Source organism: Garra rufa, chromosome 25, assembly GCF_049309525.1.
Source record: "Garra rufa chromosome 25, GarRuf1.0, whole genome shotgun sequence".
Classification (NCBI taxonomy): Eukaryota; Metazoa; Chordata; class Actinopteri; order Cypriniformes; family Cyprinidae; genus Garra; species Garra rufa.
This window is the reverse complement of record NC_133385.1, coordinates 23,170,630-23,186,929: the sequence shown is the minus strand read 5'-3', so window position 1 is coordinate 23,186,929 and position 16,300 is coordinate 23,170,630. Positions and strand designations below refer to the sequence as shown.

General features: G+C 37.1%; 1 protein-coding gene across 1 annotated transcript; it reads right to left on the bottom strand.

The window, feature by feature from the left end:
- Positions 1-14,171: 14,171 nt before the first annotated feature.
- kbtbd13b (kelch repeat and BTB domain containing 13b) lies at positions 14,172-15,527 on the bottom strand. The gene has a single exon (XM_073831343.1). The coding sequence runs from the start codon at positions 15,525-15,527 to the stop codon at positions 14,172-14,174; it is 1,356 nt and encodes a 451-aa protein (XP_073687444.1).
- Positions 15,528-16,300: the final 773 nt, after the last annotated feature.

Genomic DNA, 16,300 nt, shown 5'->3' with positions numbered 1-16,300 from the left:
TGTCTAGAGATTTCATAGGGTATTATGACCTGATATTGATTGTCTGGCACACAGTGTCCATGATTCTGCACGAGCAGAAAACATTGCATTTATTGACGGCTCGTTGGTTGCGATACCATACTATCTTGCTCGAAATTTCGAAAACAGTGTTGAAAGTTGCACAACCTTGAATCCTGCCACCCTCCTTCAGACAGAGGAGGGTGGGGAGGAACAACTGTTGTTTGACTGCGCTTGATCAAGTGAGTATGCCATGTGCAGATCTTTCAGATGTACCACTTGAAAACACAAAATGTCCTCTTTGTGGATGGTTCGGCGTTCAGAGATCCACAAACAGGTCAGAACAAAGTTGGCTATTCTGTGACGATGAGTTTGAAATTGTGACATTTGGCTCGTTGCCATAAAACGATTCAGCACAAGCAGCAGAGCTTGTGACTGTAACAGAGGCGTGAAAACTCAGGACGAATAAGTGCGTTACGAGGTATACAAACTCGCGTTACGATTTTTTAGTTTTTTCAAGATTTTGGAGCACTGTGGAAACAGAGCATTTTTTAAATTCAGATGGGCGCCCAATAATTCATGCTCCCCTTTTTGGCAGCTTCATTAGAAGCAATTTTGCTGCCTGAAAAGATACCCATTTGTAAATGTGCAGCACACACAAATAACAAAGATTTAGTATCCACAGGAAACGTCAGAGCGAACGCGACAGCGAAGGTCGCTGTGGCTAAATAGCCAAAGAAACAGAATGTACTTTGTTATCTGAAAATAATGATGATACTTTCTTCTTGTTTACAGAACATGCAGACTTTTGCTTTAGGGACAGAGAGAAACCTGTGGAGGAAGTCTGGCTGGACGTTGTTTGGGAAAGCTGTGATGGCAAGCCTTGTTTACCCCGACACTTCTTTCCTCACTATGCAAAAATGATGCATGGGTTGGACCAAGCATCAGAAGGGGGAATGGTAGCACAGATGAAAGAATTGTGCACAATGAAATAATTGTGGTCACAAAGGGGTTAACAAAATTTTGTGAAATTTTTTTGTAAAAGATGTGTAATTTGGAACAAACATAATGTGGCAAAAGGGATAAAAATGTCCCGAGCATCACAGCCACCACCAGCAGACTCATTTGGTGATGGTTTTCATTAAATTGACCCCATGTGGGGGGGAAAGTACTGCTTGGTGATGATTGACATGTGGTCCAAATAGGTGGAAGTTTTTCCAGTCTCGAAACAGGCAGCAGCAGCAGCAGCAGTAGTAGAAAAGGCTGTGTTGACTGAAATAGTCCCGAGATGGAAAAACCCATGGAAAATTAGCTCAGACAATGCCACACATTTTGTTAATGAGTCAATAAAACAAATTGGTCAAATTTTGGGAGGAAACTGGACTTACATGGGTTAAGGTGCTTCCCATTGTTCTTGGATACAAGATATGGGAATAGAAGGGGGGCAAACAACAGCTGCCATCAACAGGATCATGTGAGCATGACATGTTAGGTTGTTGCAAAGAAATGTCTTCTCTGTTGTCTAAATGTCTGTGTACAGGTGAAAGCTGCTCAAGGAAAGGTTGCTGAAAGTTCCTTGCACAACATCAAACCGGGTGATTTCGTGGGGGATGAGATCTGAGGAATGAGTAAAAGGTAGCTGGGCCCATTCAATGTGTTCCTAACTACACACACAGCTGTGAAGGTAGCTGACGTGAGAGCCATGTGGATTCATGCCAGCCACTGTAAAAGGTCCCATCTACATCCTAGGAGGAGGAGCGGATGGAGTAAAGATTTGAGGCAGACTACAGCGACAACATTACAAATATTGTGGCGCAATTGAGAAGGGCCGTAAAAGAGCCCGAAAAAGCTGATTCCATACAAGCAGAATGGTGGACCAGCCTCGGGGGAGGTTGGGCCTACTGGTTGTGTAGCACTGTGTTACCAATGATAGCAGTGGGACTGTTGTTGCTGATGTGTTTACCATGTTTCTTGCAAATTGTATCCAGCTCAGTACAGAGACTGGTGAAGACAGGGGTTTCACTTCAAATGGTTAAGATGGATGTATTGACTGACAATGTGATTATGGGGACGTGGGAACCACCAATGGATAGGGATGATCAGTAATGATGAGGGCCATGACAGACGACAATTGACTTAAGGAGTTTTTGAGCAAAAAGGTGGTTTTAAATGTGGTTTAATGATTAACCCAAATTTTCCTACTGATCTATCTTACCTTTTTAAGCTTGCATTTTAAAAAAGGGTTATACCCACACAAAAAAAAATTAGCGTGAAGCTTGGGTTCACAAATTTAAGAGAATGATAATTTATATGAAAGTCAGAGATGAAGAGTATAAATGTGATGTAATTACTTAAATTTGCTTAAAAGGGGTTGTGATTAAGGGGAAAAATGTATACCTGATGATATAAATATGTATTCTAACCTGAATGAAAGTAGTGATTAACAATGATGATAACAGTAGTGGAACTTACAGTGAAATGAATTGAGACAGGATGAAACGACGAAGGTTTTAAGCAGGTCATTTGTCCGTGTTACGAGACAATGCAACAAGACGAGGGGATTGACTGTCTTTATGTCTGTAACTGTAATGTGTGGCTTGCTTTCGAAAGGGGGAGAGACCCCCAAAACAAAAAGCCTTTGCATATTTTTGAGTTTAGTAATGAAGAAGTTTTTTTGAGTTTCATATGTGTAACATCTCTATTTAATATCTGAGAAGTGACTGAGGGTCTGACCCATGTCAGGAATGCAATAACAGTGCTTATTCGTTTAGCCCGGCTTCCAGAGAACAAATGAGAGGATGTGAGAATGATTGTTTATGATTTTTGTACTAACATTAGTAGATGATTTCAAGTATAATGAATTTTTTTTTTAATTATTAGTTATCAATGAATGATAAAAAGGGGGAATTGTGAAAGAAAAATTCATTTATACCCTTTCTGTGTGATTTTAGAAGCATATACTTTTTCTTTAAGTAGAGACACCCAGAAAGCAAAGAGACATAAAAGGTAAAGAATGTCATCTAGATGAGGGGAAGCAGCTGGGGAAGCAAATGGGCACCTTTGGTGACCCAAAAGGTCTCTTAGAAGGTTTTCTATAGGTTGACTAGTATGCTAAAAAAGGAGTTTTCTTTGGTCCCTGGGGGATAGGGAGTTACAGGCTGTTTTAAGAAATAACCTTGAGGACTAGAGAAGGGATATAAGAGTGGAGGAAGCCCTCCCTTTCTTGTCGCATTCTGCAGCAACCTGTGTTCCTGTATGACTGTCTGACCTTCTTTGCAAAGAATAAATCCTTACAAAAGACAATTGATTGAGTTTGTCTCTTATGCGATGAGAGTCGTTTGATTTCTGCCACGACACCATCTATCCATCATCTATCGATCTGACTAGATCAGTCCTTTCGTCCCTTCATCTAATTCTCTACTATCTATCTATTTCTGTCTAGCAATCCGTCCTTTCGTCTCTTTGTCCATCCATCCGTCCATCCATCCATCTATCCATCATCTATCGATCTGACTCGATCAGTCCTTTTGTCCCTTCGTCTACTTCTCTACTATCTATCTATCTCTTTCTAGCAATCCGTCCTTTCGTCCCTTCGTCCATCCATCCGTCCATCCAACTATCCATCATCTATCGTCTGACTAGATCAATCCTTTCAATCCTTCGTCCCTTCGTCTAACTCTCTACTTTCTATCTATCTATCTCTGTCTAGCAATTCGTCCCTTCTTCCATCCATCCATCCATCCATCATCTATCTATCTATCTATCTATCTATCTATCTATCTATCTATCTATCTATCTATCTATCTATCTATCTATCTATCTATCTATCTATCTATCTATTTATTTATTAAATATTAAATTTTTGGTATTTAAAATGAGTAAATCGTTACAATGAATTAAGTATAAATTCAATTCATTAAATATAAATAAATTCAACAGATTTTGTTAATATAAATTACCTTTCTTCATGATTCTAATTTTGGGATATGAGATTTGTATCTTTAAAAAAGTGCTGTACTTCATTCATCTCTCTTAATGGCAAATGTTCATGTCTGGGAAAAGACCGAAATACAATGCTGTATCTGAAGACTTCCTTACCCATTAAGTGCCGACCCTGACAGATCCTCAAATAAATATTTGAAATAGTCGCATCTGGTTCTTTATCTAAAGGAAGGAGGTCAATGGGGACGTAGCCCACTTGTTTCGACACGTCGCTTGTATGTGATGATGTCAGTAACATTTGACCCCAACCAATAGCCAGCATTTCCTGCAAGCCGCAAGGCATGTGTGTCCGCTCAGATCTGTCAGTGCACACATCCTGTGCACACATCACCCAATGAAGTGCTAGTCATTCAGCACTAATCTACCATTGTTAACGTAAAAGCCTGGATATTGTTTCCCCAAAACAAAACTAGTAAGCTCTCCTGTATATTCAAAACATGCCATTAGAAGAAGCCTGGCCATTTCATTAAATCTTAAGTGGGACTTGAGCAGCAAAACAATAAACAAGCAATATGTAATCGGCAAATAAGTTTAGCAATCAAATAAAGAGCATGAAAAGCACTTTGTTTACTCCGCTGGTTCATGTAAAGCTAATTTTTTTGGACCCTTAACAGGCTTAATCCCTATATTCTTGTTTTCCACAGTCAACAATGCTCACTGATGCAAAGAATAAAGGAAATACAGTAGTAGGCCTATATACTTTATTGCTGGAGGGGCTTATGAAATGCGACAATCATAAGAACCAAAAGAGATGCAAAACTCGCATAAAAAAAAGAAATTAGCCGCTCTAGATAAATAACTAGACGGTGAAACTATTTTCACTACAAACTGTGCTTATGATTATCATAATGAATTAAAATAATATGATAAATACCAAGTTCAGTTATAAAACTCTACCATGCTGCTAAGTGGTTGTCTCATCACCGGCTCTGCAGCTAATTAATTGCTTTTTTTTCTATCTACACTCACCTTTATTTTCTGATGAAGCTCAGTCGTGTCTTTATTCCTCCTCCGCCCCAGCACCACCTGTCTAGATCTGTCTTTTGTCTTACACTTTGTCTTCTGATTAGTCTTCATTTTACAGTGGTAAGAAATTGTGTGTGTGCTTCGAACTTGTTCTATATCTCTTTGTGAATTTAAAATAAATTTTAGTAAGAACGTTTTTGGTAAATCATTATTGTTTGTGATCCAAGGTCAATGATGTCTCTTCCAAAAATATGTAGTGGAAAACACATGAAAGAGTTGCGTTATTTTAAAAATCTACATCGTTTTATACATATTTTGGACTACCGTGAAATGGTTGCACCTGGTGAGCTACTGGCGCTATCTGTTGCTTTTTTTTAACTGCAATACAAATCAGCAAAAAATTAAATACTGATACGATGCCACATTGTGTGACTTTTAGTTGTAATTTCCAGTTGAAGGGCAACAAGAGAAGTGATTTAAGTCTTTACAGCAATCCTAGCGATATAAAGAGGAGAAAAGAATGGGAAGATGCTGGACAAATAAAACTTCCTAAAGACCCACGTCTTTGTTCTCTCCACTTCAGCCCTGATGCCTTTGAGGCTTTTAGGAGACCACAGCTACTGAAAGAGCTTACAAACAGTAGAGACGAGAAATGCTAGATGCCATCCTGGCAAGATGTAAACATGTCGACGCTTGATCTGACACCACAGCCACTGAAGGAGTTTCTCAGTGCAGATTTTACTCGATACTCAGGGTTTAGACTCCTTGTGAGGAAAATCGATGGTACGGCATTTTGTTTAAACCTATGCTTATATCCATCGCCACCTATCAGTATTTTATTTTCCAAGTAGTGGTGCAGTAAAAAAAGCAACTGGTAGTGCCAGTAGCTTACAGAGTGCAACCATTTCATGTCATCAAAATAATGGCGCCCCCAACATAAATCTTTCATGGGTTTTCTACTACATATTTCAGTAAGAGACATAATTTATGTTATACTGAGCCATAAAAGTCTTAATACCCAGGGTTTCCTTTAAGTATGTTGATTTGATGCCTATCCACCTTATTTTACAAAGCAGAAGCTGTTTTGTTTGAAGGTGTGAGACTTCAGATTCATTAGCTGCATTTTAGAAAAAATGCAATAAATGGTGAAAGTATTTGCACTACAAACTGTGCTTATGAATATGATAAATACCAAGTTCAGTCATGAAACTCTTCCATGCTGCTGAGTGGTTGTCTTGTCACCGGTTCTGCAGCAGATCAGTTGCTTCTTTCTATGTACGCTTGCTTTTATATTCTAATGAAGCTCAGTCATGTCTGTAACCCTCCTCCTCCCCAGCACCACCTGTCTAGATCTGTCTTTTGTCTTACGCTTTTGGGGTTCAGCAGAGAAGGTGTTCGTACTTTGTTTGCAGCATGTTTTCATCTCTGTATTTCTTTTGGTTAACATTGGCATACATTTATATTCACACTTAAATTTATATTACTCTTTATTAAAATGTGTTTTACATAGTACTGACTACTGAAATGCTAGTTTGCAAAATCAAGCAGCATAACAGGTTAAAAATAACTGGAAGCAAATGACACCGGAAGCCTTGCACAGTTACAAATTCCTGCTTATGCTCTTACAATTTTAAAAAGATGGATACGCTGATTGTAAAGTCCTACATGTGGGTGCTCATTGAGCGGTCAGGCCAAAACACATGCTTGGCACATGTCTCTCATTACACACTTCCAATTAAGCAGTTGTGGTATGCTTTTTGTTTGCTCATCCCCAAATGTTTGAGGTCACAAGGTGGGCGAGTGCATGTGCTTTCAGTACACGAGGCCGCCAGACCGCTGCATACCATAGCTGAGCGGCTAAGCAAGAGCGTTAGCGCCACAAAACTTGCATCCAAAACTGTTATTAGGGTGTAAGCAGCAATAATCCTATAAAAATCCAAACTATCATTACGCTCTTCTGGCCTGGCGCAAATGGTGCTATATTGAGAGACCTCATGTGCCCTATGAGGCAGAGATATCTAGCTGCCACCTTTGGCACATAGTGTACAGATGCAGTGATAGACGCATACCCTCGGGAGAAGCCTGACCTCAGATGACTGCCTTCGGAGTTAACCTCCATCGACCATGAGAATGACTCCATGCAATGTTTAGAAAGCCATTGTGGTCTGTCAGATGTTGTTTCTCTAAAACAAAAGGTCGAACACACAGTAAATAAGTCTCATTTGTAAGTCTGCTTTGAATCAGTGATGATCAATAGGGTAGTTTTGAATCACCCAGGGCGAAGTGAAACTAAAACAAGACTGAAGAGACTTTAAACTTTGGAGGCAAATAGTTTACATTAGCCGAGGTTCTCGCAATTGAGAGCAGATTACGAGTTTTATCATTTTCTGATCGGACGTAGGCAACATGGAAATGTTTTAGGTGTTAAAGATGGCAAAAAAATCACTCTAAATGCATGTTATTGATCATTGTGAACAATTCATCCATTCTTAATCAAAATAACTTGGTCTTCTGGTGACTTCTGGTGACTGGTCGGATTTCTCCAATTGTTCTTACAATGAACTGCAACCTTGAATTCAGAATCCGCCTCCATCCAATAAACCAATACACAGAACCAAGACTCCACCCCACATTTTTCTTTTTTTAATAATATGTTTCCCTCAGATGTATATGGAAGCTTGTAATTGGTAATTGGTCATTTATCTTAGGTTTTTTTTTTTTTACCTTTGCAATAATGACCTTAGAATTGCAAAACAAACAAAAGAAAGAAAGTCTGAGTTGTAAAGCTAAGAAGAGAAGTCGGAACTGAGAGATTTAAACTCGCAATTGATAAAAAAACAATTGTGAGAAATATTTTTGTAATTACCTTCTTTACCATTGTTTCCCTGGTGGAAAAAAAAACTGAATTTTGAGATGTAAACTCGGAATTTTGAGAAAAAAAGTTTATTTCTCACAATTCAGGTTTTTTTCTCAGAATTGTGAGTTTATTCCGAGCTTCTAAGCAAGAAAAAGACAGTTTTTTTTTTTAGAAAGCCAGAATTGTGAGATGTAAACTCATAATTGCAAGAATAAAAGTCAGAATTCTGAGTTTATATTTCACAGAAATGCGAGTTCATCTTTTTGTTGTGCGAGATCTTTTTGTTGTAAAAAGTCAGAATTGTGAGATATAAACTCAGAATTGCAAGAATAAAAGTCAGAATTCTGAGTTTATATCTCACAATTCTAAGCGAGAAAAAGCAAGATTTTAAAGTCAGAATTGTGAGATATAAACTCAGAATTGCAAAAATAAAAGTCAGAATTCTAAGTTTATATCTCGCAATTCTACGTTTATTTCACAATTCTGACTTTTTTTTTTTTCAGAAATGAGAGTTCATTCTGAGTTTATACCTCACAATTCAGAGTGAGAAAAAGCAAGTTTTTTTAAAGTCAGAATTGTGAGATGTAAACTCAGAATTTCAAGAATAAAAGTCAGAATTGTGAGAAAAGTGTTACCTTTTAAATTTTTTAATTTCTTTCTCTTTTTTTTTTTTTTTTTTTTTTTGGTTGAAAACAGGCTTCCATAGATGTATGCCACGATACAGAAGAATAACTTTGTCCTATATCCATTTCACTGTGATATTAAATTGCATGCAGAGGAAAAAATAGAGAGTAGCAAATCAACAAGTCATTTAGAAACTGTATTTCGTACAAGTACAAGCCTCAGTTATATTTAAATTAAAATTTTGTTTCCTCCACATGGAGTTGCGACAATACAAGAAAATAGCTTCCTAACTTTTAAAGTCCTATTTTTTGTACTTTTGGCGTCGTCAAATGCTAATTTTAGATCGAGCCAACAAGACTTTTATTTTGTACATACAGTTATAGTAAGATGTCAGTATGCTACAAATCACAAACCTAATAATAAGTAAAGAGTAATAATAAGGTTCACGTTGTGACAGATTGTGCCAGTTGCCTGTGTGACACAGTTGTACTGACATTTCATCCCACCGAGTTCCTAGCATGGTTTGGACGACACACTACAGGCTGGCGAATGCGTTTCTGTCCTGAGGTGACCCACATGATGTTATTTTCAGTCTAAACGTATTTAGCTCCTACCCATGGAGCTCATTCTACTTGGCAGTAAAATTTCTTGCTCATTGGCAGTTTTTTTCTATTCGTTCCAATAACTGAGGATCTTGTGTACATCTGTGTCACTGCAGTAGATAATAACACTGCTGAGTTTACCTAAAATGCCCTCTGTTGATGGTCAACATTAAATTATTGCACTAAATAATCAGAGGAAAATACTTTTGCAAACTAAGCAATGGTGCTTTGGCAATGTAATCTAATCCTATCAAAAAGCCTCTTGAGTAACAACACATTTTCCAGAATAATAAAATACTCATTGAAAACAAATACAAATAAATATTTTATTAGAACATCACATTACATAAGGAAATGGTCTAAGCAGATCATAAAAATCGAGTCTATGTGGTCAATCAGTCATTTAAAATGACATGTAATGCTACTTTGATCTGTCTTGAGTAAAGAACATTGCTCTTAAAGAGCTCAACGTTTCACAAGACTGTTGAATGAAAGTGTCACCTTGTGAAGTTTTGACAGCATGACACAAGCAAAATGTCACATGGATCTGACAAGCATCTGAATTCTGCCCTTTCAGACTTGGCAACGCCACAATCATGCTCTGAAAGAACTAGCCCTAAATGCATTTCAAGATGCAAGGTGCCTTTGTGCCAAATAACACTTCATAAACCTAATCTAAACATGCCAAAAAGTGATACACCAATAATAAACAGTTGTGATATGAGATGACCACAGAAAACAACAACATTATAAACAAAAAAGTCTATTTCCAAGAAGAGATGATGGAAACTTCTAACAATTTTCTGGGTAAAACCATTTACGCCACGTGTAACTTAATCATGATCATGTTGTATTTCTAATTCTAAATTCAACTCAGCTGAGGATAAGGATTTGAGGAGAAATTAAAATTTAGTTTTTGTTTATTTAACCTCATGTTGTTTCGAACCCATATGGCTGTCTTTCTTCTCTAAAACACGAAAGGAAATCATTTAGTGAATATCAGGGCGGGTGAATGTAATACAATAGAAGCACATTGTGACTCATGTTAACGTTTAATAAGGCACCCAAGAGTGTCAGCAAACGTTTCCACACAACTAGCAGTATGATTTCCAAGAAAAATTTACCATGAGTCATGGTTTTCCAAGTAAACTTTACCACGAGTATTGAATTCATTCAACCGGATATTCATTCGATTATCCTCTTTTGTGTTCTGCAAACGAAAGAAAGCCAGACAGGCTTGGAACAACTTAAAGGTGAAAAAAATAATGACAGAATGTTGGTTTTTGTGTGAAATGTCCCTTTAACTTGTTTTAATGTGAGTACAAATGTGCCTGCCTCAATGCAAAATACCTTGCTAAGAAGTTGTGACTTTATTGGAACGGAACATGGAAAATAAATTGAGATCTATTAATAAAAAATGGATATACTGTATATCCCAAAAGTATAACAGCGTTTTAATGCAACATTAAAAAATAAATAAATCTAAAATTACAAGATTAAAGTTGTAATATTTTGAGAATAAAGTCAAAATGTTTTGAGAATAAAGTCGAAATTACGAGAATATAGTTTAAATATTTCTAGAATAAAGACAAAATTACGAGAAAAAAGTCGAAATGTTTCGAGAATAAAGTTGAAATTACGAGAATAAAGTCAAAATGTTTTGAGAATAAAGTCTACATGTTTTGAGAATTTTGAGAATAAAGTCAAAAATATGAGAATAAAGTCTAAATGTTTTGCAAAATAAAGTCGAAATTACGAGAATAAAGTTTAAATATTTCTAGAATAAAGACAAAATTACGAGAATAAAGTCGAAATGTTTTGAGAATAAAGTTGAAATGTTTTGAGAATAAACTCAAAATGTTTCAAGAATCAAAGTCGGAATTACGAGAATAAAGTTTAAATATTTAGAGAATAAAGTCGAATATACTACAATAAAGTCTAAATGTTTTGAGAATGAAGTCTAAATGTTTCGAGAATAAACTCAAAGTGTTTCGAGAATAAAGTCAAAATTACGAGAATAAAGTTAAAATATTTCGAGAATAAAGTCGAAATTAGGAAAATAAAGTCTAAATGTTTTGAGAATGAAGTCTAAATGTTGCGAGAATAAACAAAATGTTTAGAAAATAAAGTCGAAACATTTCGAGAATAAAGTTAAAATATTTCGAGAATAAAGTCGAAATTAGGAAAATAAAGTCTAAATGTTTTGAGAATGAAGTCTAAATGTTGCGAGAATAAACAAAATGTTTAGAAAATAAAGTCGAAACATTTCGAGAATAAAGTTAAAATATTTCGAGAATAAAGTCGAAATTAGGAAAATAAAGTCTAAATGTTTTGAGAATGAAGTCTAAATGTTGCGAGAATAAACAAAATGTTTAGAAAATAAAGTCGAAATTACGAGAATAAAGTTAAAATATTTCGAGAATAAAGTCGAAATTAGGAAAATAAAGTCTAAATGTTTTGAGAATGAAGTCTAAATGTTGCGAGAATAAACAAAATGTTTAGAAAATAAAGTCGAAATTACGAGAATAAAGTTAAAATATTTCGAGAATAAAGTCGAAATTAGGAAAATAAAGTCTAAATGTTTTGAGAATGAAGTCTAAATGTTGCGAGAATAAACAAAATGTTTAGAAAATAAAGTCGAAACATTTCGAGAATAAAGTCAAAATTACTAGAATAAAGTCTAAATGTTTTGAGAATCAAGTTTAAATTACGAAAATAAAGTCTAAATGTTTTGAGAATCAAGTTTAAATTACGAAAATAAAGTCTAAATGTTTAGAGAATAAAGTCTAAATGTTTTGAGAATAAAGTCTAAATGTTTCAAGAATAAAGTTGAAATTATGAGAATAAAGTTTAAATGTTTCGAGAATAAAGTCGAAATTATGAGAATAAAGTCTAAATGTTTTGAGAATAAAGTTGAAATTATGAGAATAAAGTTTAAATATTTCTAGAATAAAGACAAAATCACAAGAAAAAAGTCTAAATGTTTTGAGAATAAAGTTGAAATTACGAGAGTAAAGTCGAATTTACTAGAATAAAGTCTAAATGTTTTGAGAATAAAGTTGAAATTACGAGAGTAAAGTCGAATTTACTTGAATAAAGTCTAAATGTTTTGAGAATGAAGTCTAAATGTTTTGAGAATAAACTCAAAGTGTTTCGAGAATAAAGTCGAAATTACGAGAATAAAGTTAAAATATTTTGAGAATAAAGTCGAAATTAGGAAAATAAAGTCTAAATGTTTTGAGAATGAAGTCTAAATGTTGCGAGAATAAACAAAATGTTTAGAAAATAAAGTCGAAACATTTCGAGAATAAAGTCGAAATTACTAGCCTGGAAAAATCCAGACCCTAATCTATTAAGATTATGGGTCTGGGATTGAGCAATGAAAACTGCCTAACTCGAGGGGCGGCACCAAGCATGCATTTGAAACTCTCACTGCACACAATTGGATAACGCCACGACCAATCACAACAATACACGCTTAGCTACCAGCAGAGCTAAAGGATGTTTCATTAACAAAGTTCGGGAGAAGCGTGTCAGATACTTAGCGTAAACATCACAAGAGGAGCCCACTCAAGTCAATCAGCCCCATAGGTTTAAATACAGCTGACTCACCTCAATTCACTCGATGGTTTATCAGTAACCCTCCACCACCCCATCTCATCACTCCGAGTTCTCACTACTCCTATTGGGGGGTACTCTGGGTTCGGGCCACCCCCGATCTCGGAGCCCTTCACCGGACAGCACGCCAAACATGCACTATATTCTCCGGCTAATTATATGTAAACGTGAACTCGTGAACTGATAGAATAAACTCTTGCCGTATCCAGTCGGCAAAACAGCATAAACGTCTTTCTTGCAAAGGAACGATTCGAGTTTTCGGTTTTCTGTTCCTCTTTTATATGAAAAGCCAAGTCTAACTCGTTCATTGTAGCGGCCAAAGCCGTTTCAAACAACTGGTGTTCATCTGTAGCAACAGCGATCTTTCTAAGTTTACTACATGATTCGGACGTCGCAGCGCTGTCGTCATCAGTTTAGTTCGCCTCTGTCCCGCCTACATCAGATACACCGATTTGATTGGTTCCCAGAACTGCTTACGTAATGCAGTAACCTGCATCATTGCTCGATGCCAGAGTGTCTTGCAGAGACAATTCAAATTGTGCTCTCGCGAGACCTCTGGATTTCCAGGGTTCGAAATTACTAGAATAAAGTCTAAATGTTTTGAGAATCAAGTTTAAATTACGAAAATAAAGTCTAAATGTTTAGAGAATAAAGTCAAAATGTTTTGAGAATAAAGTCTAAATGTTTCAAGAATAAAGTTGAAATTATGAGAAAAAAGTAGAAATGTTTCGAGAATAAAGTCGAAAATATTATTTTTTATTCTTGTAATGTCGACTTTATTCCTGAAACATTTCAACTTTATTCTCAAAATTTAACCTTTATTCCCGAAACATTACGACTTTATTCTCATAACTTTGACTTTATTCTTGTAATATTTACTACTTTATTCTCAAAATATTACAACTTTAATCTCGTTTTTTTTTTTAACCTGGCACAAAAACGCGACTAAAATGTTATTGCTTTTTCTTTTCTTTCTTTTTTTTAAATCAAATTCATGTCCCACAAACTCACCGCACACTTTAGTGGGTCTGTTAAAACTTGATGGGCTCAGGGGAGGCGAGAGAGACGCAGACTCCTGCTGTAACTTTACCTGCTGGTGTGACTGTTGTACAATGTGTCTTTGTGATTTATATACTTTTATATACTTTTAAATGTTATATATTGGTATTGTTTTGTTTTTGTACTACATTTTTTTTATCTCATCCAATATTTTGAGGAGACACTGCCTCCCTTGCCTCCTCAGAGGAAACATCTCTTATATAAATCTGTTAGCCACTAATATACACCCTTAAAAATAAAGCGTCTTTATTGGCATCGATGGTTCCATGGATCCTTTCAAATGCAGAAAAAGTTCTTTATAGTTGAAAAAGGTTCTTTAAAATTGTTATTTTAAGAACTGTTCACTGAAAGGTTCTTTGGGGAACCAAAAATGGTTCTTCTATGGCATCACTGCAAAAACACCCTTTTGGAACATTTAAGAGTGTAGTTAATACGTTTCTGTCCATTTAAGACACTATGACTTCTTTCCTCTCCTTCGGAATCCTGAGTAGAAATGTCCACACAGATCCATTCCTAGGAAAACCCTTCATTTGCTTACAAGGTTTCCACATGTTCCCTGTGATGGCATACTCCAGGGTCATGGTGCGGTTCAGTGTGAACACAGAGTCCCCGCTCACCACAGCAGTGAACAGTGCGCCTTTACTATTGCCATAGTGTCCAGGCATTGACGTCCACTGTCCGGTGGTGATGTTGTAGCAGTCCATCAAACAGCGAAGGAAATCATCTTGGGGACCATTGCGAATGACGTAGAGGTTGTCTCTGTGGGCCACCATGCAGTGTCCGTAGCTCTGGTGCTTCAGAAGTGTACTCACAAGAACCCACATATCCTGGTTTGGGGTGTATTCGTAGATCTCATTCGTCTCCATTGGCTTCCACAGACATACAAATATTCGGCTCATGGATTTGGTGCAAGCGACCCCAGCGACCGGTCGAGGTAAAGGTGCTGCAAAGCTCCACTCCTTAGTGGGAACATTATATATCTCAACCGAGGACATGGTGGTTCGCCCAGACTCTCCTCCAATTGCGTAGAGGCAATCTTCTAACCCAATTAGGGTGAAGTTGTACCGAGGCTGTCTGGGACCTGGAAGCAAACTCCAGGTATTAGTGACAACATCATAGCAAAAACTAGCATCGACGGGCCTCTTGTCAGCACCATGCACACCTCCAACAACATAGAGTTGGTTGTCCAAAACGGTCACACCAGCCAGAGAGGTGCTGGCCTCCATTGGCAAGGCAGTGAGGATCTTCCATTCTTCATCATCCTCATCAAGGTAACATACTGTCCTTGTGGCAGCAAGAGGAAGCTCATCTGCAGTGCAAGTGGAGTGTGAACCCACAGCCACGAATGCACTAGGATCCAAAGACTCTACATGGTCAATCAGCTCATGAGGAAGGCTCTTCAAGTCCTCCTTCAGGTCACAATACATATTGCGGATGAACTGAGCTGACTTATCATGGAGTCCCAGTAAGCCATAGGTGGCCGAAGCTTGGTACATGAGCAGGCAGTTGTCAGAGTTGAGAAGATCCTGAAGATGCCTTGCAAGAGGTTCGGCCTGGAAGAAAGCCGCACATTCAATGGCTTCCAAAATCTCCTCGTCATTCAGAATAGGTCTTTCACCACTGGCCACAGCCAGCATGATTACGAACCCTTGAGCTTTGAGGTTCCTCACGTGAATTTCTTCTTGATGGCACTCTACCATCCCGGATCTGTAAAGAGCTCTGAAGTATTCGCATTCTCTTAGCAGCAGAGACTTGTTTGTTTCAAAGACACTGTCTTCTACTCTTACCTTGACAGTGTCCATGTCTAGCAGCCTGCTTGACTGGTCATGTGCTGTTAGTTTATATATACTGACAGTTGTTTGAAAGCCATTGTAAGACATTAAGCTTTAACAGTGAGCAGAATATCGAGAAAACTCTACCTTAGCCCTGGCATTTACACCGAAATGTCCCTCACGTGTCAGTTAACAAAACTGTCCTCCCTCCAACTGGCACATGATGTGCTGGGGTCCGGTTTTGTTACAAAGATAGCACTGCCTATAGATAGCAGCAGTGCCTCATGACAGACATTAAACAGAAATGAGCAATGACTTGAATGAGGAACAACATACTCATAACAGTTTTAAGGTCAATGATATGAATTACACTGCATCTGTGATTAATTGTGCGGATTGGTTGTTTGTTCTTGCTGGCGGCAGTGTCATTGTATCCAACAATTTAGTGAACTCAAGCTGCTAGATATTTGAGTTTTATTAGAAGGGGTGTTAGAATTGCTTGCTAAGACACAGTTTGTGATACAAAAGTGAGTGATGCTTCAAACTGTGTGGCTTGTGAGTGGATATTTAATGACATTAGGCGGATGATAAAATGATAAACCCCAAATTAAGTACCATTGACTTATGTTGAAGGAGAGATCTGTGCCATATTGAGAAAATATCATAGCCCAATTGTCCATCTGCACATTTTATTCAAATTATGGTGCATGATAGTGCATAAAAATGCTGGACATAAATGCACATAAAATTCCTAAATACCTAAACACATTTACCAAATAAATTCCTTGATGCAGAGTCATGTG